General features: G+C 36.2%; 1 protein-coding gene across 1 annotated transcript in view; it reads right to left on the reverse strand.

Moving 5' to 3' along the window:
* PARD3B (par-3 family cell polarity regulator beta) overlaps nt 1–27336 on the reverse strand; it is a 1040345-nt gene that overhangs the window by 889250 nt on the left and 123759 nt on the right. The window contains exon 2 of the mRNA XM_032754819.2: nt 8159–8260. Within this exon, the coding sequence (XP_032610710.1) occupies nt 8159–8260 (102 nt within the window). The remainder of the gene's footprint in view (nt 1–8158; nt 8261–27336) is intronic.

Consider the following 27336-nt stretch of genomic DNA (forward strand, 5'->3'; position numbering starts at 1 on the left):
TGATCTTGAAAAATTCATAAGAACTGAACAGCAAGAATAGATACATTTTTACACGTATATAGTGCTTTGTAATTTCCATTGTATTTTCATGCACACTTTCTCAACCTTCCCAATAATATGGTGTGAACGATATCATTTATCTCTCTCATTTTACCAGTGGAAAAACTGGAGTTACAGGTGGTTGAATGGCTTACTCAAAACCTCAAAGCATATGTTCATTCATTGACTGTATAATTATTTGAACAGCTAGGAAATGCCAGGCACTGCTGCGGGCACTGGGAATACAGCAGTGAATAAAACAAAGACCCTCTCCTCATGGAGCTAATATTGAATAATACAAAATACAACGTAAACTGAATCTTTGATGGGCAGGAAATAGGGACAAGATATAGTAGACAAGCGGAACATTAAGAAAAAAAGCTGTGGAGCTAGGTAGTGCATGATACATAATAAATCGTACTGTAGTTTCGCCACCACTGAGGTTGCAGTGGGTTTAGAGAAAGTTTGGAGGCATTGTGAGGCCTCTAAATATAACGTATGGCTACAAAGTTTGGACTTGATGCAGTATACACTAAAAAGAATAATATGATTTAAGCAATAGTTTTAAATAATGTAGTTTACATTATTAATAGTGTGTTAATTACAGTAACAATTGATGACTTACTACAGGCCAGGTGCTCTCCTGAACATTTCGTATTAACTTACATAATTATTACTATTTTTAGTTCCACTTATCCGTGATGAAACTAAGGCACAAAGAGGTTAAGTAACTTGGATAAAACTAGACAAATAACAGAGCCAAGAAGTGAACTGACTTTTTTGTCCAGAATCCAAGATCTTAACCATTGTGCCTACACACGAGGCACAAAAACAGCTGATGGGTAAGGAAGAGACTAAAAACAAGATGACCAATTTCTTGTCAATTACAGTAACCTTGGCCTGAAATATTATGGAAGTAAATTTGGTAGCTGTGGAAATTCAAAGACAAAAACAAACATATGAGAAAGGATAAAGGAAAGAATAAATTGGCTTTATTAAATAACTAAATTTTTAAAATAACTGCAAGTGCAAGCCTGGGAGACTAGGAGAAGGTGCTCCTAACCAACAAAAACAAGGACGTCAATGGAGGAAGCCAACTTGAAACTGAGTAGTTTTGATCTGCATGAGATGTTATCAGCATCCTAGGGAGGAAATGCAGAAATGGACTCAGGAACTAAATCAGCTACAGACATGGTGTTCTATAACCTCTTCCTGAGTAGGATATTCCTCTTTTGAAAGATGATGAGTTTAATCCACATGACTGCTGAGGTCTTGTTTGGATCCATGATTCTATAATTTTGTAATTCTATAAGCAGAGAGTAATCTTGAAAATTCTGAGATAAAATTTCGTGACCAAGGTAATTCATTTGTTCTTCAGGAGCTTCTGCATTTATTTCTGAAACCTTCTCCAAACTTCTTCTATCTGCTTTTGTGCTTTTATAACATCAACTCCCATGAACCAAAGACTTTTTGAAGGAAAAACAAAAACACATCATGTCCTGATTTTTCTTTTAATTGTGGCTTTAAAATAGGTACTTTAGCTTGCGATGGAAATGTTACTGGTAAAATGAGGGCTCAGAAATGAAATAAATCAGGACCTTTAAAAAAAAAAAAGCTGTTTAACTTAATTTAGCATTCTCCTTCTCCAGAAAACACAATATACTTCACAGATTGTCCAACTACAGACTGAAAAAGTTACACACTTCATCACCACCAGCCATTAATCTTTCAGCCAGCAAATAGGTAGGCAGGAAGAAGTCTAAATTTAAAAATAAATTTAAAAGAGGAGTTTTTTATAAATGCAAGGAATTTCCTTTAGCCCTTACTAGAAGATGCACAAAAGCACAGAGAAATATATGCAAACTCTGGCTTTATTCTCCATGCCTGAGTCTGTGAGTTGTACTAAAAAATATAGCAAAAATTATTTTCGACTAAAGTAGAACCAAATACTTCATCCTGTTCAGGAAGTAGCTCCTGTGAGCTGGTTTCTAGGTAACTGTGGACCCACTAGAGGGCAACAGAGTGTTCAGAAAGCAATTTGGCTTAAGGATAAAGAGCCTGGCTTTAGGTCACTAGTTCATGCAGCATTGCGCAAACCAGTCTCCATTTTAAAATCGTGTTAGATCTCCAAATGCTCCTTATGTTACCAAATAATATGTTCTGATAAAAGGATTCTCATTTCCAGTTTAATCATACTGGCATTTTCATTTCTCAAATAATAACAATATATTAATCAAAATGTTCTGTCATATTCGCTATCTTCTTATAAAACTATTTTACCAATTTAATAACTTTAATTCATATAAGTTTTGTTTAAAAAGCAGTTAAAATGTACAGTAAGATAGTTTCTTTGATGTTTAAATACCTAAAAACATCTAACGGTAACATCAAAACACCTGGGTTAAAAATACTGTAATAGCACTACCATAGTATCATTAATATAACAGCATTTGAGTTCTCAGTATATGCTATACTATATTTAAAATTTTATATAGTTTACCTATCTAGTTTTCCTATGCCAACCCTGTAAGAACATTATATTCATTTTACAAATGGGGAAACCAAGGCCAGAGAGATGAAGAAGCTTGCCCAAGGACAGATAACTAATAGGAGATAAAACTGAACTGAAATTATAACATTTGAATACCAGATATCACATATGATCCAGTGGGCAATTCACTTGGAAGCCCTGAAAACCACTGGCATCTCTCCAAACTAGCCCCCTAGGATAGGAAAAATTTAGTCAAGAACAGAGGCATCTTTCCATGTTACTTTACTACATAATACAGTATTACCTTTGTACAGTTAATGAAACCATGGCAGTAATTCAGTTTATATAATAGAAGTTATAGATTGCCATGTTTTCATGTTATATTGCAGTTGTCTTCTTCGACCAAGCCAAAAATTAATAATGGCAATTACCAAGGAAAATAATCATTTTAAAAAGCTTAATACTCAGAAGTTCTCACGCTCACTTAAAAAAAACTTAGGAAGGGAGCATTAAGCTTTGCAGTGGTTTACTAAGCATCAGTCTTCAGACTTCTTAGGGCCTTTATATACTGCAGTGAGAAACTGATAAGTGAACAATACTGTTTGGCTGTGACTTTGAAATGATTTCTACACTATAGACGATAACAGCATAATTAGATATTTAAAGATCAAGTCTCAAAGAGTGAAGGCTCACCCAATAAACTGAGGATCATTTGTGATGGACTTTGGGAGGAAGGAAAAGAGCAAGGAACCCATCTGAAGTACAAAGCATTTCTCTCGTCCTGCAGGATCTCAATGCCCAGTCAATATGAAATTAGAGAAGACTAACATCACGTTAAAAGTTAAAATGGGAAAAGAGGCAGTGTATGTATTAGTGTCCTATTGCTGCTGTAGCAAGTCACCACAAATGTAATGGCTTAAAACATCACAAATTCATTATCTTACAGTTAAGAAATCTGAAACAAGTCTCACTGGGCTAAAATCAAGGTATCAGCAGGACTGTGTTCTCTCTGGAGGCTTTAGGGGAAAATCCATTCCCTTACCAATTCCAATGTCAGAGGCCAGCTACATTCTTCGCTGGTGGCACCTTCTCCATCTTCACAGCTGGCATTGGCTGGGTGTGTCTTTCTCACATCTATCTCTCTAATACTCTCCTGCCTTCTTCTTTCATTTATAAGGATGCTCGTGACTACACTGAGTCCATCCAAATAATCCAGAATAATCTCTCCATTTTAAGATCCTTAAGCACATCTGCAAAGACGCTCTGTCATGTAACATTCATATTCACAGGTTGTAGAGATTAGGGAGTAGACATCTTTGGGGAGCCATTATTCTGCCTACTGAAAACAGCACAGTCTATAGTTGGTGCAAAAAAGTAGTTACTGGAATACAAACTTTTCTTTTTCTTTTTTTTTTTTTTTTTTTTTTGAGACGGAGTCTCGCTCTGTCACCCAGGCTGGAGTGCAGTGGCGTGATCTCGGCTCACTGCAAGCTCTGCCTCCCAGGTTCACGCCATTCTCCTGCCTCAGCCTCTCCGAGTAGCTGGGACTACAGGCGCCAGCCACCACGCCCGGCTAATTTTTTTGTATTTTTAGTAGAGACGGGGTTTCACCGTGGTCTCGATCTCCTGACCTCGTGATCCACCCGCCTCGGCCTCCCAAAGTGCTGACTTGTTTTTCTTTGTAATTGCATATGGTGGTTAGACTTCAAGTGCAGTCTACAGAGTCCAGCTGAAATTAAACTGTATCTGAATCAAATAATCTGGATCCTAGAAAAAAGAGGATGCAAAAGAAAGCAACAGAAGTAGAGCTGACAAGCCTTTACAATAAACTAGATACAGGCTATAGGCAAACAGGTTTGAAATATACTAAATATGTATGGCATATTAATTCTGAATTAATTTATAATTAATAAATTGTATACTCAACTGTTTTATTATACTCAACAGTTTGGTCTATTACCAACCTTTTCTTAGCAATGGTGGTGACTGTGTAAAAGCAAAATTCATGTTAATTTATGACTGATGAATTTTCATAATAGAAATTATAGATGCAAACGCCAAACTGCTTGACACATCAGAGAAGAAAAGAAATAAGATTATAGAAATTTAAATTCTAGGTTCCAAGTCTGATTGTGCCATTTACTACCTGTGTGATCTTGGGCAAGTTACTTACAATTTCTGTGATTATTCTGGAAATTAAAAATAGGGATAACACTAGCTCTTGTCTTCAGGATTGCTTTAAAATAAAGTAGAATAAATAAGGGCCAAAGACATTCTGGGCCATTGCTAGTAATCAATGATTAGGTTGTTACTATTGGGTGAGCTAAGTCGGTGGCCTTTAGCAACCAGAGAGGAGACATGAATGTAAAATTACAATTCTTAGATATCCCAAAGAACTTGAATCATCAGACTGACAGACAAACTGAAGAATCTTGAGAATAACTGTCACAACCAGATAATTATTAAGTTTCAGCACAACATTTTATACAAATAGTTATCATAAGATGCAATATTCCAAAGCTGTTCCAATAATATTTTGACACATATAGGCTAGAAGTAGTGTAACACAGCAGAGACTTGGTCCCCTTGGAAGCTCTACTAAGAAGGCAAGTTTAAAAAACCAAAGCTCCCAAGCAGACACCATGTATGTGCCAAGCACTACGTTGGCCAAAGGAATAACAGAGGTAAGACCAAAGACAAACCACTTTAGGCACAAGTTTTAAAAGTCATTTCTTAAGAACACTGGCTGAACTTTGTTAGAGCCTTCTCTAATTTTAAGTAGAATATCATTTAACCTCTAGTTTCTACCTTTACTGAAGTGTATGGGATGGTGTTACCGTACACTAAATGGCCCAGCCTCCCCTGCTTTCTAAGTTTCTGTTTTTCTTGCCTGATACATTGCATAAACCAACAGTTCCTTAATGCCACTTCTCACCTGGAGAGAGAGTCTTTCATAGGAGGTGAGATATTTTGGGGTTAGCACAATGATTATGTGGATCTATCCATGCCTCTTTGGACTTGTTCTCTATCCATATTTTAAATGCCAAAAATTATTAGGTAGTCAATTTGCAGACAGGTGAACTGTTATTTTGTCTAAGCTCAATACCGCCTCAAAGGATCCTGGGTGAGATTGATATGTCATTAAGCATCCACAAAGCATCATTTATAGTTACTTCTTAATCTAAACTGCCAAAAATTAAGGTAAAATGAAATTTGGCAGGGCCTTCTTTCCACACTAGACATATGGACTATAAAGAAATCTTAAGATTACCAAGGGTTGTCAGAAAAATAAGAAATTCTTGTTTTCACTTTTTTTTTTTTTTTTTTTTTTTGAGATGGAGTCTTGCTCTGTCACCCAGGATGGCATGCACTGGTGTGATCTTGGCTCACTGCAACCTCTGCCTCCCGGGTTCAATTGATTCTCCTGCCTCAGCCTCCCAAGTAGCTGGGACTACAGGCGCATGCCACCACGCCTGTGTAATTTTTTTGTATTTTTAGTAGAGATGGGGTTTCACCGTGTTAGCCAGGATGATCCTGATATCCTGACCTTGTGATCCACCCACCTTAGCCTCCCAAAGTGCTAGGATTACAGGCGTGAGCCACCGTGCCACTTACATATTTTTTAAAAGGAAGAAATGGCAACACAATTTTTTCTAGCAACATCAAAAGTATAAGTTCTCATAAACTCTGCACAACAATACCAATTAGGCATCATGTAGAAATATTGAAGTACATTAACAGAATGGTTAAAGCTGAACCCAAGCAGTACTAATCCTCGGCTAGGATTTTAACTGATTATCTCACTTTTTTTACCTTATTTAGTAATGGTGGTAGAGTCCCATTAAAACAGAGATTACATATAATAAAGCTGTTTCTGTGTGTAGTAAGTGGATTATGGTTATAAACTCCACTGCTGAGCTAGTTTAAAAGAATGCTCTAAATGTGAGAGCTCTATAGGACAAATTATCTCCCTGGGCACTGTTCATGGACTTATCCTTCTAGTAATGAGGTATTGGATGAAGCTGGGGTAAGACATTTTCTTCTGGCCCTTCCTAAACTTGCCATTTTTTGGCCCTTCATTTTAATGCTCTGGACATCAGTGAAATTTAAGACAGGAACTGCCTGCTACATTAATAAACAACTAAAATATCTTGATTATTTCAAAGGAAGAAGATGATCCCTAGGGAAGAAACAGAAAGTGAAACAGGGTGAAAGAAGTAAAAACCCATCTTCAGGGTTCTGAAGGTTAATAATACATTAGTTACCCTTTTATTTACCCTGAGACCAACTAAATAAACAGGAAGTATATATCAAAATTATATACAGCAAAAGTCAAGTGTAGAAAGTAAAGCTGTCTTTTTCACTCATTAATGCAGTAAGTATTTTTGGGAATCAAGTTTGTGTAAGATATTATACCAGATACTATTAACAAAAACACACAACTAAAAATCTCCCAGTCCACGTCCCCTAGGAGCTTACAATCTATTTAAGGAGATAACTAGGTTTACCTAGATAGCTAGTTATTTCCCTAAATAGACTCTAAAACTTAGTTAGTTATCTCCTTAAATAGACTATAAAATTGCTAATAACAACATAAAGCAAAACAGCTTAGAATTACGAAATAAAATATGAGAAGTAAATGTATAAAATGTCTGCAAAGATAAATGTAAGTTTGAACAGTCTGAAGAGATCTTATGGAAAAACAAAAATATAAATTTTACCTGAGTTTAATAAATCACTTATTTATATTCCAGTCCAGTTAGGTAAAATACAAAAATGTACACATACACACCCCTGAGATTACAGGGAAAAAATACAGAGAAACATGTTTACGAATATAAATTAGCCTAGTACAAACAGCACTAAAGATGTATAATAGAAGAAACCTTGAAAGCTAGATCTCTCTGACAGATTTCAGTTTTGGAAAACACGTTAGCCATTGATGACAGGAGCCAAACCTGTAATATTAAACGTGTCTCAACAGCAATAATCGTGTGTATTGCAATGAAATAGTATACTTTCACACCTTCCTCTGTGTAGTCTCAGAAGAAAAATCTCATTAAAACAAGATATTTGCAATGGGATTATTCCCAAATAAGTGGCAGATCATGCTCCAACTTTTTGGAATATTCAATTTAGTGCCTTTTACTGTAGCAATGAAAATAAGACTATCACTCAAGATTGTTGTTTGCCAGCTACTTTAAGAAAAATCTTCACTGTAATTCTTCATAAAACTTTCTGCCCCATTGTATTCTCTACTTTGAAACACATTCACACCTCAGGCATTTAGCTGAATATTTAGCAAGGGCCAGGAATAAACTACAGAGCCAGCAACGACAATGATAACTCCAACAGTCTCATGTATGAAACGAATTTATTAAGACATATCAGGAACTCTTGGGAATGAACTGTCTGCTAATTAGGCCCGCACAAACAGATTCCCAAACCTTAACACAGTTTTTCCAAACATCTGATGAAGAACTTTGATTTATGGGCTGTCCAGGTGAAACCTAAACAGATGGTATCTTTTAATAATAATTGACACAGGAGTTTGTTAAGGATTTCTGTCTCTTGAAAACATGCAGCTCTGTAGAGGAAAACAAAGAGGCACATTTTAGAGTTATCTACCTTGTCTTTATCTTCAACAACATCTGCCAAGACATCATCTGGATCCAGGATTCCTCCATCTGTATATTCTAAATGATGAATCTTCACCCAGTAACCAGGACCCTATAGTAGAACAAACAACAAGTTTAATGACCTAATCTATGTTAAAAAATTAAACACATTTTAATGTTAAGACATAAGTTGACTTATTAAAAATACGTTCTAGTAATCAAATTTTTAAACACTGAAAACAAATGTTATCTATTTACTTGGAAAAAATATTTGGCATTTTTATCCGGTTTAACTTAAATCCGAGAATCAAGGTATATATATTTCATCAATTTTCCTGGAAGGTAAATTGCAATGCAAAAATAAACTGCTTGAAAAACATATTCAGGGAATTTTTATAACCTACAACTCAGGTAATTCCAAGAATACTCTGGAAAAGAAAGATCTTCTTGAGGGTACTTTCTGAAACTAGGAATAAAAGTCCAAACAGATTCCACAGCTGTAGGGAAAAAACCCTAAAGGCAGAATCTGTGATAATAATAGCTATCACTACAAAATATATAAATGGAATGGGTAACCACCACCATCTTCACCTGTTTAAATCTCCATGCTCAGTATGCAGCCTCACTCTGAGATACGCAATGATGTACAGAGCAGGAGCTCCAGCCTTGCTTGCCATTTCCCGCGGCATGGCAGCAACTCAAACTGTGTTCAGAGTTGAATGGGAAATTCATTGAGGTGGGGTAGTAATTTAAGAGATGTTCAACTATTGCTTTTTAAAAAACTGCTTACTTTTAAAAACCGTTCACTCTGATTCTAGAATTTAGAATTAAATAATCTAGTTCATTCAGTTACTTATGTACTGCCTGCTTCCAGGATAGCTATGAAAGTGAACCATTATAGCAATGGGACAAGAACATGAACCAATGAATGAAGTGAAGAAAAATATTAGTAAGGTTTTACCAGAATCCCCAAACTATAATCAATTTGGTTCTGTGAGTCTTAGAAAGCCCCTCAAAGTGGGAAACTTTTGAGCTATAATACACTTGGTATCCAATAAACGAACAGATACCAGTTTGTTAAAAAAGAAAGATGGAAATTCTTCTAGGATAAAGCTCTAAGCCTTTCCCATACGAATCTTTATTAGGGATAAGAACTAACGTAACCCACGGAATCCAATTTCAATTTCACAAAAGCTAATAGAAACAGTTGTCATACAGTCTTCTTTTTAGCTGACCCCCAATAAAAGGTAAGGGCATACTATTAAATAATACTTTTTTAAGGCATCTATTTGGAGAGCTACTAAAATGTGACACAAGTACATAGCTTTCCAGTAATACAACTTGGTAAAGTGATAAGCTTTAAAAATCTAAAGGAATTCTCCTTAGTTAGGCTTTAGACATTTCAAAATTGTTTTCCATACAGTATTGAATTTCAAGTAAAATAAAAGGAGTTTTGTTTACTTCTAATACTGAGTTTATAGGTGCAAACACCAATGATTTACCAGGAAACTTTAAATGCCTGACTCTGTGGCACAGATAGAGATCTGGAAGATATGAGCAGTGGGAGTATAATCAGGTAAGAAGGGCACAGAACTCTCATTATTCAGTTTCTTTAACCAGAGATCTTTGCCAACCCGAAGTAATTGTGCTGTAAAAGATGAGCTAAGTATAATAGGCCAGATTTCAAAAAGGGAGGATCCTAGCATAGAGAAAACTATGTAATATCCACTGGATAATACAGCTCTCCCCCAGCAATATTTGGGAATTAAATCTTTTTTGTTATGGCCATGCTGCAAGCAACAAATTTCTTCAAATCTACCCAGGACTTCTGACTGAAATATTAAGTATTATGTATTCCTCGTAAAAAGTCTGCTTATAAAAAGAGTTCAATGTAATTAATTTCTATAAACTTCCATTGAGTTGTTTTTTGAAATATTACCTAGCTCTATAGATGAAATCTGTTTATTTTAACCATGTTTATAAAAATTAATGTATTCTAAAGAGTTTTCTTTATAGTATATTTGTACTTAAAAGCAGGCATCTATTATCTGCTTTTTTCTCAAGTTCAGTTTGTAAAAGCAGATTTTATCACCTAAGACGGAGGTAAACAATCATCCTTCACAACTGCAGTAAGTTAAAGTACACCTTCCGCCTAGAGGTGGAAACACAGACAGAAGAAAACCAAAGAGTCCTAATTTAAAATAAAGTAACTCAAAAAATAGCCAAAGATAGGATTTGACCAGTGGCAAAGGGAATATCAAACAAATGACAGCAAGATGGGGTTGCTGCATCACATCCATTCCTCTCTCACCCACACTCCTGGGATCCAAGACATTGTGGAAAATAAGATACAGGAGTTGAAACTAGGACACTGTTCTCTAATTTGATTCAAAAGAGCTCAGAACTAAATGAAGTAAAAAAGTATCTTGACACATTTTGGAAACAGGTATTTGACCCAAAAATTTTAAGTGAAAAACATGGTGTCAGAACATGGAAAGACTGCAGTTTGAACTCCCTATTCCACATTGAGGTTGCCATTTTATACATTCCAAAGAAGAAAAGAGTAGGCTAATGATGGGCATACATCTACACCTAACCCTGAACAAAAACAGACAAGCCATAGAAAATCAGTCTCAGGGTTAATATTTTACACATCCAAGAGGGGGCAAAATGTCAATAAACCACAGTACATACCAACTGTGATTTTGTCCCCATGGTATTTTGGCCATGGTGCTATTGATCACTCAAAAATGTACATACAATATATGCAACCTACAGCCATTGTAAGACCATAAATTTATCCTGACTCTTTAACGCATGTAAAAATTTCAACCATTACATTGCAGTCAACATTTTGCATTTCATTTACTTGATTTTATTGCCATCAGGAATAAAACTGATCAGATATGAAAAGGTGTTCACATATGTGTTCTGGTTCATACTGTCACTGGGAAAAGTTTACTATATTTTTTATGAGTATGACACTTAACATGCCTTTATATTGCACAAGTAACTGTGGTACATATAACTTTTAAATTATTTTGAAAATATCTCTAATATATGTGTTCATTTTGCTATGCAATGTTTTATTACTTATACTCCTAGGATCATTAAAGTATTGAAAAATAATGTTATAATTATGTTTTCCCCACTTTTGACATTATTGTATCTGTTTTTAAAATAAAAGTTAATTTAAATGCTACTGAAATTTTAAAACTAAAACTAGTCTATGAGAATGAATTGCAAAAGGAAAGCAAAACAAAAACACATGCATTACAGGAAGAAGACAGAGTTATTTTTAATGATCAAATGTAAAAATGGTTCCAAATAGGCATTAATACTAATAGCACCAAAAGACCTTCGCTGCGGGTAGATGACATGAAATTTTACCTTATGCCTTAGAAAATTTACATTAACCATGTTTGAAGTACAATTTTCCACTTGCAATACCTAAAGGAGTAGACTGGCAACCCACATACTATAACACCGTGACTACCAAGAACTGGGATTATGCCAATAATCACAAGAAAGGGAAAACGTTGAGGGGCCCCATCAAGATGCCTGTAGTCCAAGAAGAAAAAATAGCCTGCAATAGCAGCAAGGTCCCAAAGTGAGGAGAGCGCTGCAAAGAAAAAGCCAATTTTTGGAGAGGGGCTACATTAATTACAGTTCTCAGCCATGCAACTGGTTTCCTGGTGGCTTAATGTTTTTACTAGAAGAATCTTACCCACTGGAACACAACAGCAATGGTCAAATGGAAGGTAAAAACAAAACAGAATTTCCTTTACAGAATTTAACTTCATGAATTTGGTGGCACATATCCACAAAATGAGATTTCACCTATAGGTCAGGTACTGTAGGTACTATGTGTTTCATATGATTAACTCATTTATCCTCAAAATGCCTCATAAAACAGTTAATCCATCTTATAGGTGAGAAAACCAAGGTAGGTGAATTAACTTTCTGAAGTTCAGACACTGAATAAGCAGCAAAGCCAAGGTGGGATTTTTTTTAAACACAGAAAATATTTTGTTATTAAATAACTTAATACAAAGCACAATTACCAAGGAATCAGGAAGGGAATCAGGTCCATTTCTATCCCTACATAAGCATATGGACCCAGGCAAGTTGCCATTATTCTGGGCCTCGGGTGCATCATCATTAGTGAGCCTGGAGACTCGATGGCCTTTTGTATGATGCACCTCATAGAGGTCAAAATGTAGAGACACGGGGCGGCGGGGGTGACAATGGAAGGCCCCAAATTCTTTGCTTAAGTGGGTCTGTCCCGTGCTTCACAAACGAGGATGAAGTGGGGAAACCTTCAAAACATAATCTTCATAATCATAGACTTAACGGTTTTGGAAACAGTGGAAAAAGATCTTACTGCCCAGAATAGAGAGGGAGTTTGAGGCACCGGAAATTAGATAAGGGAATTATAAAAATGTACTTGCACATAACAATTACTTTTATAATAATCTCCTGGGGGCATTCTCCCCTCTACCCAAGACCAAAAGAGAATCAGATGCCCCACAATGCACCCAGGAAGGGGAAGGTGACAGAGCATGTCTGCAGACTGTTTGGGGCAGACAGAGAACAGGAGCCTCTGAGTAGCCAGCCACAGAGCAATGCAGGGAAAAACAAGAGTTTTGGAAAATGATGCCCAAACAAAGCCTAGCAGAGCAGCACTGACACCTGAAAGGAAAGAATCAAGCCAGAAAAGGCAGTAATGAATATAGAGTTTATTATGAACCAGCCCTAACTGGCTTCAGAACACGCCTTCACCTTCCTAAAATAGATCAACCAAGTATAAACTTCAGGAGAAAAGCCTAGTGGAAGAACATGGGCTGAGGCTGCTTGAATTAACTACAGTATGTTTCCAAAGAATTCAGCTGAACTAGAACGGGACCCGGAGTTTTTATGCTGGGTTGAAAGTAACACCTGGCAAGTTCAATAGAATTATAAACCTTTAATTACATATAAAATGAGGGAGAATTAGTCCATACATATATTCACTTCCAGATCTAAAAATCTATGATTCTATCAAAAGAAAGTTGGTATGGCCACACAATCCTAATATCAGATAAAGGAGACTTCAAGGCAAGAAGTATTAATAAAAATAAAGTGGGATATTCAATCATGATAAAAGGGTCAATCTAACAGAAAGATAAAAATGTTACATCTGTACGTACCCAATAATATAACTTTAATACATATACTGCCAAAATGAACAGATCTTTAAAAAATATTTTAAAAACACGAATTGGGAGACTTGATAGGAAACAAAAAAATTGAGGAAGATATAAATCATCTGACACAAGTAACAAATGTGGCCTAACTTATTTGTATTCTATTTACACGCACACACACACACACAAATACTGTAACCAAAAAGATTAGAAAATACTTTATAAGTGTACATGGAACGTGTACCTCATTTCAAAGGTCTGAAATCATTTAAAATATTTTCTCTTATCACAGTAGAATCAACCACAGAAAAATATCTAGAAAATGCTCAGCTGTTTGGAAATTAGGAAATACAGTACTGAAAAATCCATAGATGAAAAATGAAGGCAATGAGAAAATACTTTCAGTAATTAAAATAGCAAAAATGTGTGGAACACAGATAAATCAGTGCCAAATGTGTCAGTTATGGTCTTTAATGCACATATTAACAAGAAAAAAAGTTGATCAAAAAGCTAGAAAAAAAAAAAAACAGCTAATAAAATCCAAAGACACAGTGAAGAAAATAAAGAGCAAACAACAATGAAATAAAAAAAAAACAGCAAATAAAAATCAAAGTTGGTTTTATGAAAAGCTTGACAAAACTAGTAAATTCGTAGCAGAACCAATCAAGAAAAATAAAATGAAACAAATTTCCAATATCAGGAAGGAACAAAGGCAAGCAAAACCATTATAGATCCTACAGATACTGAAGAGAATATTCTAAAAACCTTGGACCTATAAATTTAACAATTTTTATAAAATGAACGAATTCTTTGAAAAATACAACAAAATGGACAGTAAAAATAGAAAATATGATTAACATAAAAACAACAAGAATGAAATTGAATTTATTGTTTCAAAACCTTCCAAAGCTTTCTTCAAAAGGAAAATTCCAAGCTCAGATGACATCACAGGTAAAATCTTCCTAATATTTAAGGAACAAATAATGCCAATCTTTTATACAAATACTTCTAGGGACCAGAAAAAGAGAAAAATTCTCTCAGCTCTTTTTTAAAAAGATAGCACAAATTTGATACCAATATCCTTACAAGGATATTACAAGAAAATAATAGACCAGTCTCTCTCTCTCTCGTGGATATGTAGGTGAAAATCTTAAACATTTGTAAATCAAATTCAGTGATGTCTATAAGGAATAATACATGATAACCAAGTGGAAATTATTACAGTAATGCAAGAGTTGTTTAAAAGTCAAAAATCAACCAAAGTTATTCACAAATTAATATAGAAAAAAGGATAAAGATCAAATGATCATCACAATGCATGCAGAAAAAGCATTTGAGAATATGCACCACCAAATTACAGTACACAAGTATCTTAGTAAAAAAGGCAAACCAATAACTAAACAAAGAAAACCAGTTAAAGATAAAAAAAATTTAAAAAGTAACATTTGCAATAGCATAAAATCAAATACTTACGAGTCTAACAAAAATATGGAAAACATTTATGCTTTAAAATTATAAAATATTAGGAAAAATTAAAGAAGACTATCATAGATTGAAAGGCTCACTATGGTGAAGATATTGATCTTGTCCAAATTGACTGGGGTTAGGGTAAGGATTGTCAGAATACAAAGCAACTAGAATTCTAGTACACTAAGGATAAAAGTGTAAATGTACACAATCACTTTGGAAAACTGGCCATAAAGCTGAATGAACATAACTGAACATAAACATGCCATAAAGCTGAATGAACATCACACGTAACTCAGCAATTCCACTTCTGGGTATATATCTAACAGAAATCTAGATATATATCAAATCCTGCTATGAATATATACCTAACCAAATGACACACAGAATATTTATAGCAGGATTATTTTTAATAACTAAAAATCTGGAAATAGCTCAAATATTCGTAACCGGTAAAATGTATAAACTACAGTATGTCCATGCAATGGAATACTATACAGCAAGAATGAACAAACTACAAGTTTATGCGACAACATGAGTAAATCTCGCAAAATGAAATTGCATAAGAAGAGCCAAATACAAAACAAGCACCTTTTGTATGATTATATGCATAACAAGTTCAAAAGAGGCATAATTAATTCACAATGTAGAAGGCATGAGACTGGTTACTCCTTGTGAGGGGGAAGGGTGGTGAGTAGAAAGAGGCATGAAGCGGCTTCTAGGGCAATGTTCTATTTCTTGATCTGTACGCTAGTGATACAGAGAGGAGGCAGGGAAATACTGGATAGAAGAGGGCAGCTCCCTGGCAAAGAACCCACCCTGGAGCCTGGAATCTGCAGCCCTAAATGAAAACAGTTATTCCTGTTTTCCTGCTCAAATGTTACTTTTTGGCCCACCCAGCCTCCGTATCTTGTGCTCCTATAAACCTCAGAGCTCAGCCGGCAGAGAGACAAGCGGCTGAACGTCGAGAGGAGAAGCAACTGGGCATCAGGGACTAAGGCTAGACGTGGCTTAATGTCAGACCACACAACTTCGGAGACGACCCGGCTGGAGTCAGCCAGGCTTCAAGGAAAGATTACTTTCTTCCCGCACCAACCCCGCTCTAGCTCCTTTTCCACTGACAGCCACCTCCATCAGTCAATAAAACCTCTGCATTCAACATCCTTCAAGTCCGTGTGACCTGATTCTTCCTGGATGCCAGACAAGAACCTGAGTACCAAGAGGGCAGGGTATATGTCACCCTGACTCTCCACTGAGCCGGTTAAGGCTTAGCTCTCTGTGAAAGGCAACAATTAAAAGGGCATTGTTTGTAACACACAACCTCTGGGGCTCCAGAAGTTGCGGGCAACCACTGATCGCTACCACAGGCCAGTTACTGGGTTCGGTCCTCTCAGCACCTAAAGGCACTTGCCCCAGCTCCTGCACCTGCTCACCTGCGTGCTCCCCCTCCCACAGCGGTTTGAGCTCAGCTGCAAAGGAGACACCCCTCATCGCAAGTCCTGCGAGGGGATCAGGGAACTCTCCTGTCTCACCAGCTACACTTAACTTGTGTACTTTTCTGTACGTGTGATATACTTCCAAGGTATTTACATAAAAATGAAAATAATATCTTTGCTTCCAAAAATGTGACTTTTTCAAACTGAAATACCTAATTGTTCCTTTTGCCCATGCCATCTCTACAGCTAAACAAATGAAGACCACCAAAAAGCTGTTCAGAGTAAGAGTCTAGTTTCCTGAGAAGGATAAGAGTCTTGTTTCCTAAAACAAAAGGAATGTAAAAGTCCCAGAAGATAGGAAGGCCAGGTTATCCTACCAATAGACCATGTAGCTAACTGATTACCAGTTATTCAACATTTCTAAGAAGCCCAGGAGATACTTAGTTGACCACAGGCTTTAACAAGTCAACAGTGATGAGTCTGCTAAAAATATTATTATTACCATCTTAGGCTATGATAATACAAGGACTGTGTGAGAACAGAACAAGGAATCATTTCACTCTGTGCCAAAGTGGTCCCACTACATTTACAGTATTGTGTCAAATTTGAAGAGACCATCATTAACTAACTGGAGATGACCCATGTGACAGTAACCACAAAGGTTAAGGAGATAGAAATACATCTTATGATGAGTGAGCTGAACTAATTGAGGCTTGTCTAAATTGGAGGACAAAAAGGAAAACACTTTGCTATTTCAAAGATAGAACTACAGTTTACAGGGCACTGAGCTCTTAACGTTATCAGGTAAGGTAAAAATCACTTATTATTAAAATTACTCCTAAAAATCCCCTAGGGAGACACCACAATGGAAGTGAACATACGTCCTCTGAATAAGGCCAATGCTACTTGTTTTTAATCTAGGCTTGGAGTGTTCATTGTCTTTTCAGTTGAGCACCAGAGAAATATCTGGATTACACTGGAGACTATATTTTATGTAAAAGTTTTATCTTAAACACTTAGACCTCCATATATAAGTACATGAGAACTGAGACAACAGAGGTAACAGCAGAGAGTTAAATGACCATAGGAGATCTCCAATCCAACTAAAAGACTTCCACATAAAAAAAAGATTCAGCTTTTTCTGCGCTGTTCTGGAAACGATACATAGACAATAGAGAGGTAGAAACTCAGCATAAGAAAGATCCTTCAAAAAGAACAATCTTGGCCGGGTGCGGTGGCTCACGCCTGTAATCCCAGCACTTTGGGAGGCCAAAGTGGGTGGATCACGACGTCAGGAGTTTGAGACCAGCCTGACCAACATGGTGAAACCTTGTCTCTACTAAAAATACAAAAATTAGCTGGGCGTGGTGGCATGCACCTGTAATCTCAGCTACTCAGGAGGCTGAGGCAGGAAAATTGCTTGAATCCAGGAGGTGGAGGTTGCAGTGAGCCGAGATTGTGCCACTGCACTCCAGCCTGGGTGACAGAGCAAGACTCTGTCTCAAAAAAAAAAAAAAAAAAAGAACAAACATAGAGTAGAATGGGATGTATGGTAAAAACATGAGCTCTCTACATCTGTCAAGAGTGAAGCAAAGGCTAGATAGCCATATCTCAAGGATGCTACAGGATAAGATGTGGGACTTTTGTGATCCTGAAGATCCCTTCCAACTCTCAGACCTACAGCACCTAGAACCTCAAAGATCCTTAGGGCTTTGAACTCTTGAAAGAGGAAATCTCTGCTGTAGGGTAGGAATAATAGATTCGGCAATTCTGCAGGATTCCTGTTACTGTGCATCCCCAAGCAGAAAGTCTATTCAACAAAACATCATGTTTTGAATTCCCCAATCTACCAGTTATTCCAATGTCTTGCCATGTAGCCTGAAAATTCATTAATTTATAAACAAATTTAAGAAAAAGGTCTTTCATCTCCAAGATAAAAGAAATACTCTGGTAGGGGGAAAAAGAAAGCCTGAGAATTTTATATTGATTAGAACATTATTTTTGAATAGGCTGTTTTCTCACTCTAAAATAGTTCTCCTCCCACCTTCCCCTCATTACCACCCCCCACCCCAAAAAGAAATACTTGGAATTTTCAAGCCTTGACCAGTAAATTCATAAGTTCAAAGACTGGAAGGAATTCATTGGCTCAGAGACCACCGAGAATAGGCCTCTTATTTTAAAGAGTGGGAACCAGTATAAACCATTATGTATAAACCAGTATGGCTTAACAAAGGTTAAGCCATAGAAAAGGTATTAATAGTTGTTTTCTTCTGATATATAATTCTAAACAAAATAATTGCAATATAAAAGCACCAACAATTCCAGGGAATTTTCTTCTATAGTATCTCATAATCTAAGTTTTAATAATATTACTTATTCCCTTTTTCAAGTAGAAAAATATTTAAGTATTGAGACATATATTTCACTTCGTAGTTCATATATCAGCTAAATATTTAAAGGAATGTTAATTACCCCATGTCACTTTTCATTCAGCTTTGTGAAGTAACTATAATCTCAGCAGTTTTCTTTATATAAAAGGCTTTAGAGGTTCATTTTTCATTTTAGGATTAATCTAAATTTATTTGAGAAGAAAAGGTCCAGATCTAGATAGAGCTTTTTTTTAATAAAGAACAAATTTTAATTATTTCCAAATGTACTGTCTACATCATCTCAAGACACTGACTTTATAAGAATATAGAAATTTCATTTTCCTACAGCTCTAGGAGTGAGTTAAAGGCTCACTCTTAAATGCATGAAAGTATAGGCCTTATGTAACTCTTCAGGTTTATATATAATATAATCACAAAACTGAAGTTATATCAGGAAAATTAAATGTTAAAAGTCTGAAATTTAAAAAAATTAAATATATTTAATGCATAATTGATGCAAATATATTTAAATAGAGTAAATGGATTTAATCTGTTTAAAAACAATTCTCAGTATGAAAGACGTAAAACACTAAACCATTACTAATACTACTGAAAAACAATGACTCAAAGTAATTTTAAGGAAAACAGCTGATTTTTTAAAAATCCTGTTTTCCATTATTTGTCTCCAGTGAAATTTTATAGTCCAAAGCCCTGGATGCCAAGGTTTTACAAACTTGTGTGGTCCAGAAGAATTCAAAGCCTACAGCTAAAAAGTGGAAGCAGCCATATCTCCAAAGAGAAGAGCAAGCTATTAATTTTTAGAATAATTCTTCCTTTATAGAGCCCTAAAAAATATTCTGCTACAAAATGAATCTTAATAAGAATAAATTTGAGAATGCAAATTTGTACAACTCACAGTTTACTTAATATCTCTCCAATTCAAACTTTCTTGGTGCTATAATGTTGGCATCTCTGTATGCTAACTCCAAAGAATACTTTCGACAGATACTGTCTACCAGTTGTGTGTATCTTTGTGTATATGAATGACTGAGTAAGGTTTAAAGCATTTTACAGGTAACAATAATGGCCCTTAGCTCTTCACTTGAACACAGTTTTATGGCTCGATCACAGAAGAGATTAAGACACAGAAAGGAGAATTTTAATTTATTGCAGAAGAGGTACTGGTGGCCATGTTTATAAAAATAAGTTAACTTTAATAAACTAACTCTAAGACAAACATAAAGACCTCATCAACTTTACTACAACCACCTACCTCCTCCCACCCCCCACCCCCCACCCACACTGTTTATAAAACTTCTTTTCAGTGTGGCAGTAATAGGAATAGTAAGGGATTATTTGCCTCTGATCTTCAAAAAGGATTGGGGATAATACTACCTGCTACTGTTAGCTGTGTTTCTCTAACAACTTCATTCCTCCAGAATGCTGCAGATGGATCACAGGTACAGCTAAAAAGAACACAGAGAATGCAGAGAAGAAGGTAGGGAGAGCTAACCTCAAGTATCCCCTACTCAGAGAGAAATTTCTCCACCTAACTAACACTGGTTCCCTGGCAGTATCATAAATTATCAGTATCATATGTTATCCTTATTTTATTCAATTATTTGTTAATTTTATGGCTTAGTCTGCCCCAACTAGAACATAAGCACCATGATTCAGAAACCTCATTTATCTTACTCACTTCCATATCCCCAGCACCTAAAACTACTTCTGACATTCATTATGCATTTGTCATACAAATGAAGACAATGAGAAACAGAAAGGAGTAAGAAAGTAGTGGGAGGGGCTCAGGGTATAACAGAGAAAGCCATTTTATTGATACTGAATAAAAGCTCAAATCTTGAGACCTAGATCTTTTGATATAGACAAGGGCAGCATGGGAGAAGCAGAAACACTGTAGACTGCAGGTCAATGGCAGTCCTTTCTGCAACATGTGTTGAGTTCTTGCAACGTCTAAGAAAAAAATAAGAGAATAAAAATCCAGCCCTTGGAAGGAATAAAGCTTAAATTTTAGTGAAGGGAGAAGACAATAATTAACAAACAAAACACATACGTGAATTAATGATATGTTAGTAAGTGATAAGCAATTTGAGAGATAAAATAGAGTAGGATGAGGAGGATAGGGAGTACAGGCAGTTTGTATTTTTAAATACGGGGTCAGGCCAGGCCTCCACGAAAAAGTGGCATTTGAGCACAGGCTTGAGGCAAGTCAGTGGCAGCCTGGAGGTGGGGAGCCAGGTCTTCTAACAAATGGCTGTGCCCCTGGGCAAGTCTCATTGTAGTCATTTGTAAAATAAGTCAAAGCTCAGAAAAGCAACCCTTACATGAGAGTGGGAAAACTAGTTCACTCGTCAGGTTGAATAAACTTGGTGGAGATGCAAAAACAGCAAGTGGTAGTAACCACCTCTCTACCCTTGCCAAGAGTATCTTGCACCACACCGAGTAAATTTTTTATTCCACTCTACAAAATCAAATAAAATTCTACTAGTTTTTACATCATCATTAAATAAGTTTAAAGGTACCTTTTCTTTTAAATGAAAATACTTCTAGAAAGGAAGAAGGGACTTACATGTTATTTGCATCTCAGATGTTTTTTTTCCAAACTGCTGATGTACAGCACAGCAGGATTGGCTGGGCATGTGCCACATAAATAGGATAATTCAGCCTACTCCCCAAAATGCTTAATGGAAAAAGTATGAGCTTTAAAGTAAGACTAGGCTGAAATTCAAAATCTACCACTCATAAATGGGAACAATATCCTCTACCTTCCCTGGATTGTGAGAAATTTATTACATATTCATATACATTCACATATATGGGCATACATATACGTACATATATTTTCTTTCTTGGCACCAGACTCTTACATTCCAAAGGCAGAGCCATTTCTGACGTGTATGCCACTGTAATCCCAGCATCTGACACTGCACTCTTCTTACAATAGATGTGTAATAAACAGCGCCTGTGATTATTACTACTCTGCATAATTCCTCAAAACTAGAAGCTAATGAGCAGTTAGGAGGGCAAAGAGACCCTCTGGGCTTGGGAAAGAATAAAGTCAGCAGGAAGTGAGCAAAAGGCCCAGAAAGAGAAGCACCAGAATGGTAGGCAAGTTTTTCACACATCAAAAATTTGGGAAGAAACACTCTTCCCAATTTTTTTCCTATGCCTGTGATCAAAATGTAGTCTGTAGGCTAATGCATTCCATGAAACTGTTTGTTTTCCATTTGCAACAAAAATACAAAAATTGGGAGTAAGCATTTTTAAAAATTTATAGCAATTTGTTATTGCTATATTCATCCACATGATTTTGTATTTTATAAAAGTATCTGTTTGCCATAGATGAACAAACAAAACAATCTGGTCCTCTATCACAAACAGTTTGAGAATTTCTGGATACACTGGCCATCTGCCCTTCATGTCCAGTGCCTTAGCTAAGATTCATAATTAACTGACACATTCATTGACATTAATCAAAAGGTTGACATATGAAAAGCCTGTGCAGATGATACAAATTTTCATTTAAACATTCTTTACATGGGAAAAGGCAAGCCAAACTCCAAAAACAATTAGCTAAAACTTTTTAGAAAATAGCCTGCTAACAAAAGCTAACAGCTTCCCTTGGGTGTAACACCTTACCTACTTCAGGAATGCGAATGAGAAGGTAGATGAAGACACGAAAAATGATATAGTATTGTACAATGATGTATCATTATACCATTATTACACTACTAAGTTATAAATACAGTGGGAGGGAGGCCCCAAGCAGGAATGCCAATTGTGTAAGAAGCAAACAACAACAACAATATTAAGCTCCAAATTCACCTTATAAAGAAAGATGCTTAAAATTATAGAAAAATAATCAAAATGTTGAGGAAAAGTTTTCCGAGGATTATATCACACTATCAGTTGCACACATGCACATACATATTTGAATATATTCGTTCATGCATACATATTAATATAATCCCAAAGCTGAGATGACTATGGGTCTTTTTTTTTAGCTGGTAAAAGAAAGTAAGTTTCATCTTTATTGTTTTGAAAATTACAGATACAGAAATATTTTAATTTTAAAAATTATCAGCTAACACACATCCACAGTTACAGTCATTACGACTATCTCATTCCTTCTCTGAAAATCATCCCCAAACAAGGAAATTAAGAAACAAAACCATAAACTCTATCTTCATGGAAATAGCAGATATCTGTAACTCAAATCACAACATGCAGACAGAAAAAGGATAGACAAAGAAGTAATGACTTCTCAGAGGGGAAGAAGGTCAAATCCAAGCTCCTGCCAATGAAGAGAGCTAGCATGAAACACAAACCTATCTACCTTGACAGGGTCTGGAGACCCCAGGTATCATGAAAAGTAGACGAAGGTGGGGGCTGAAAATGGTGAACAAAAGCTGCCTGACAAATTCTTTAAGGAAGGATAAAACTCCTAGGTAGGTGCCCCCCATGATCTCACTCATCGAGAGGCAAGAGATATAATCTCTGGAGAAACTGAAAAAGAGCAAGATCCAGACTCCAAGACATCAGGCACAGAGAAGGGCTGAATGTAAAAGGCTACAGACTAAAGACTGGGGGTCACATGCCAACCTTGCTACTCCATCCAACCCCAGCAAGGTAAAAACCAGGCTTACACTCAACCCTCCTCCCAGTCACTCCTGACAGGTGATTAGACGAATATGCTCCACCAAAATGAGGGACCCAGGGAACAGAGGACCCAACACACAAGAGATGGGAAGGGAATTCTCAGATAAATAGTGACAGCAATTAACATAGCCATGCAAGGGCTTAGAGAAAAACCAACCCTGATGTGATCAGGACAATGAAGGGCTCCAGGAGCAATGTTACTAGGAAAAAGTCCAAAATCAATAGATTTTTGATGGTTTTAACTCAGTGGAAGATTGCAGTAAGAGACATTTTACATAACTATTAAAAAGAATGGAAAGAAAGCATGCGATTCAATGAAAACTAAGCAAATAAAGTCATTAACTCCAGTAAAACCAAAAGTTTGCACGAGACAAAAGGCAACCATTGTTATGGGCTCAAAAGTAACAATAGCTGAATTCTCATAATCGTAAAAACATTGAATACGCATTTAACCAAATAGCATAACAATAATTTTAGGAAACGAGAAAAAAAGTTATAGCTTGAGTTATAGCTATAAAATAGCTAGTATTTTCAACTACCTTAATCAGATGTAAACAGAAAATGTCTAAAATTGATGAACCAAGGAATAGCAGTAAATTCATATTTAGACATAAAAGCACACTGGTATCCCTTGATTCATACATTATTAGAATTATGGAGAAAAACAGAAAAAACCTGTGGGGTTTAGAGTCAAGGGTTTGGAGTGACTGCTTCTTAGAAGTGGTTTGGGCAGCAGGGGGCCAATGGACCACTGTTTTTGTCATGGGCCTTTTAGTACTATTTGACCCTATAAACGAATTGGCAAACTGTGACCCATGGGCCAAATCCTACCTATCACTGCTTTTGTAAATAAAGGTATAAGGGAACACAGCCAAACTCAGAGTTGAGCAGCTGCAACAGAGGTCATGTGGCTTGCAAAGGCTAAAATATTTACTTTCTAGATCTTTACAGATAAATCTGCCAACTCTTCTTTAAACCATGTGTAAGCATTACTTTGATTTAAAAAAATTAAATGGTACAGAAGAGTGGCCCAGTTCTGTATTCTCCAGAGGCAACTCTTTTAGATCTTTTAGTCTTTTTGAATTTTAACACCTTTTCTCTAAATAATAAGCATTTCTGACTGTCCCAACTGTTAAACTTCAGAAATCATCTTTTGACTTTCTGAAATCACTCATGGGGACTTAGTGAATTTAGAGTCCCCCAACTTTTCCATCCTTTCCATTAATAGAGTTATTCAAATATTTTTATTCCCTTTAGTGGTTACCTTTATCTTTAATGAATGACTATGTTTATTGTCATCTAAAACAGCATCTCTTCATTCCTCGGAGTAAAAGAGGACTTGGCAGCCCTTACTCTTTTCCTCACCTTCCACCCTTTCCCTTCCCATTTCTGTCGTCTCTACCTTTACTTTTATGCTGCTGAAGTTGCAAATATTTACATTCTTTTCTGTAATGATAACCATACTTTCTCTATAATTTGATTCCAAAAGTTGAAAACCAATAGACAGTATGGACATTTATTGCAACCAAGGAAATAGTGTTCCCTGATAAACCAAATAGGAAATGACTATTTGTCATTCCTAACAGTGCCAATGTCATAACTACTACACCATTCAAACAAGAATGTTCAAACATATTCTCCTTTTTACAGCTCAAAAGCATGTTGGGTTACTGTTATGCAAGTTAAAAGAGGTGACCTCAATATCAAAAATATATAGTGAGTTATGCCAAAATGTACTCATATAATAATTATATATTGATAAAAGTGGATATAATCACATTCAATAGCAAAACAAATTATCCAATTTTGTATAGGTAAAAAAATTACTCCTTATGAAAGTAAACATGGTTGCCCCTTGATCATATAAAGTAAAAATAGGCTAACTCTTCTAGGAAAAATTATAAATGCCTGGTATCTAGAATGTAAGAAGCAACACATTCATATCACCAAACTGAAATAAAGAAGGGTTCTACTGGTTTCCTATTTCTCTGGTTACAAATTACCTGCCAACTTAGTGGATTGCAGTAACACAGATTTATTATCTTCTAATTCTGCAGGCCCAAAGTCAGGTGTGGATCTTACTGGGTGAACATCAAGGTGTGAGTGGACCTGAATTCCTTTCTGGAGGCTCCAAGGGAGGATTCATTAACTTGCTTTGTCTACCTTCTGAAGAGGTTGCCCACATTCTTTAGCTCTTTGGTCCCTTCCAACTTCAAAACCATCAATGGCCAGTCAAGTCTGACCTTCTCTCCTGCTTCCCTCTTCCACAAATAAAGACCCCTGTGATTACACTGAGCCCACCAGGTTAATCTCTCTAGCTTAAAGTAAACTGACCAATCTTAATTTCATATGTTACCTTAATTCTCATTTGCCATGTAACATCACATATACAAATGTTCTAGGGACTAGGAAGTAGACATCTTTCAGATGGTGTTACTCTGCCAACCATAAGGACGGAATGTATTGTCTTTTTTATGAAAAAGGTGTCTTAACAGCACTAAGAATATTCCAAATTAAATGTAAATAAAAATCAGCGTGCTAGAAGACTTACCTCAGAGATGTATTTGGAATGGAAAGGGTTATAAATTAAGCTGATGACGTAACTAAAAAACATATCTTCAGAAACTTTTAGCGTTAATTTAGAAGTCCAATCTTCAGGAAACGTTGAGTCAAATTCAACATTTGGGCCTGACATTCTGGAGAATCTTCCTCAAGGAAAGCATTAGTTTTTAAACAGTCCATGAGACAACAGAGGTATAAAACAGAGACGGAAAATCTAGAATTGAAATGTAAACTAACGGAGTCAATAAGAATTCAAAGTGAGCCAAACACATATTTCAATAATAACTTCTAATCTAAAGCACAGAAGCACTAATCAATCAGAACAGATGCCAGCTGGGTAAGGCCATTCAAATGTCACCAGCTGACTGCATCAGTCCATCCACTGACCTTTAGAGCTATGCTCACCACGGGGAAAATATTTCCAAACCAACTCTCTCCTCTCTCTCCTGCTTATTCAGCCCTTTCAGATTGGGGAAATGATTAGAATGCCTCCACAGTAAATAAGACTTCATAGACTTGAAAGAAGGCTTTTTATTTATTTATACCTCCTTCCACAACAGAAATGGAGATTTATTATCAAATGATCCCCTGCTTTCTTCTGTCCACACAAGAATCACCAAAGTTTTAACTCTCTTTATATATACACCTCATTAGGCATACTTTTTCTTATTTGTCTTTGAAATCTTTACAAGTCTTTCACATGCTAAAAGGCAGAGTCCAAAAATTTATATGGCTTGTTAACAAACCCTGATTTAAACCAAACTGTTATTTAGTGTGACTACATGAAAGGCACAGCATAAGGCATGGTGGGAATATAAAGATTCTATGAAAGCGCTGCCTTTTTTCACTATGTGTGACTGCCTTTTTCACTATTTGTGACTCCCCCATGGAAGGCAGAGGCTCTCACACACACAGGCACACACACACGCACACAAAAAATTAAACTAGAAGAGAGTCCACTATAAGATCTGTAACGAAGAAGAAAGCATGAGTGACAGAATGGGAAGGTGGAAAATGTGAGTCAAGTTCAATATTTGCCTTAACTGAATGTGAGATGCCTCCAAATGATCCAGGTAAACAAGTCTAACAGGCAGCTAAAAATCTGGGACTGGAACTCAGAAGAGAGGTCAGACCTAGGACATACACATTGGTAAGTTATATGCATGGAGGTAATATTAGGAGTCAAGGAAAACACACGATATCTGAGGAATTTGAGGTAAAAAAAATATTTAAGGTAAAAAAATTGAGTTAAAAAAACAAATATTTGAGCATTTGTCAACATCATGTATTGGGTGACTTCTATGCAGAGGCACTGAGCTTGCTGCAGTTATAGTAATGAACAAGAGAACACGGCCCCTGCTTTTATGAAGATTCCAGCCTAGTGATCCATAATCAAAGAGAAATATCCCCAGTAATTTTAAGACCACTCCTAATTTTTATAACACCCATGATTAAGTCTTTCTGCCATTCTCTTGCCTTACCATGGCCTAC

This window comes from Hylobates moloch, unplaced genomic scaffold (genome assembly GCF_009828535.3).
Source record: "Hylobates moloch isolate HMO894 unplaced genomic scaffold, HMol_V3 SCAFFOLD_1, whole genome shotgun sequence".
Taxonomy (NCBI): Eukaryota; Metazoa; Chordata; class Mammalia; order Primates; family Hylobatidae; genus Hylobates; species Hylobates moloch.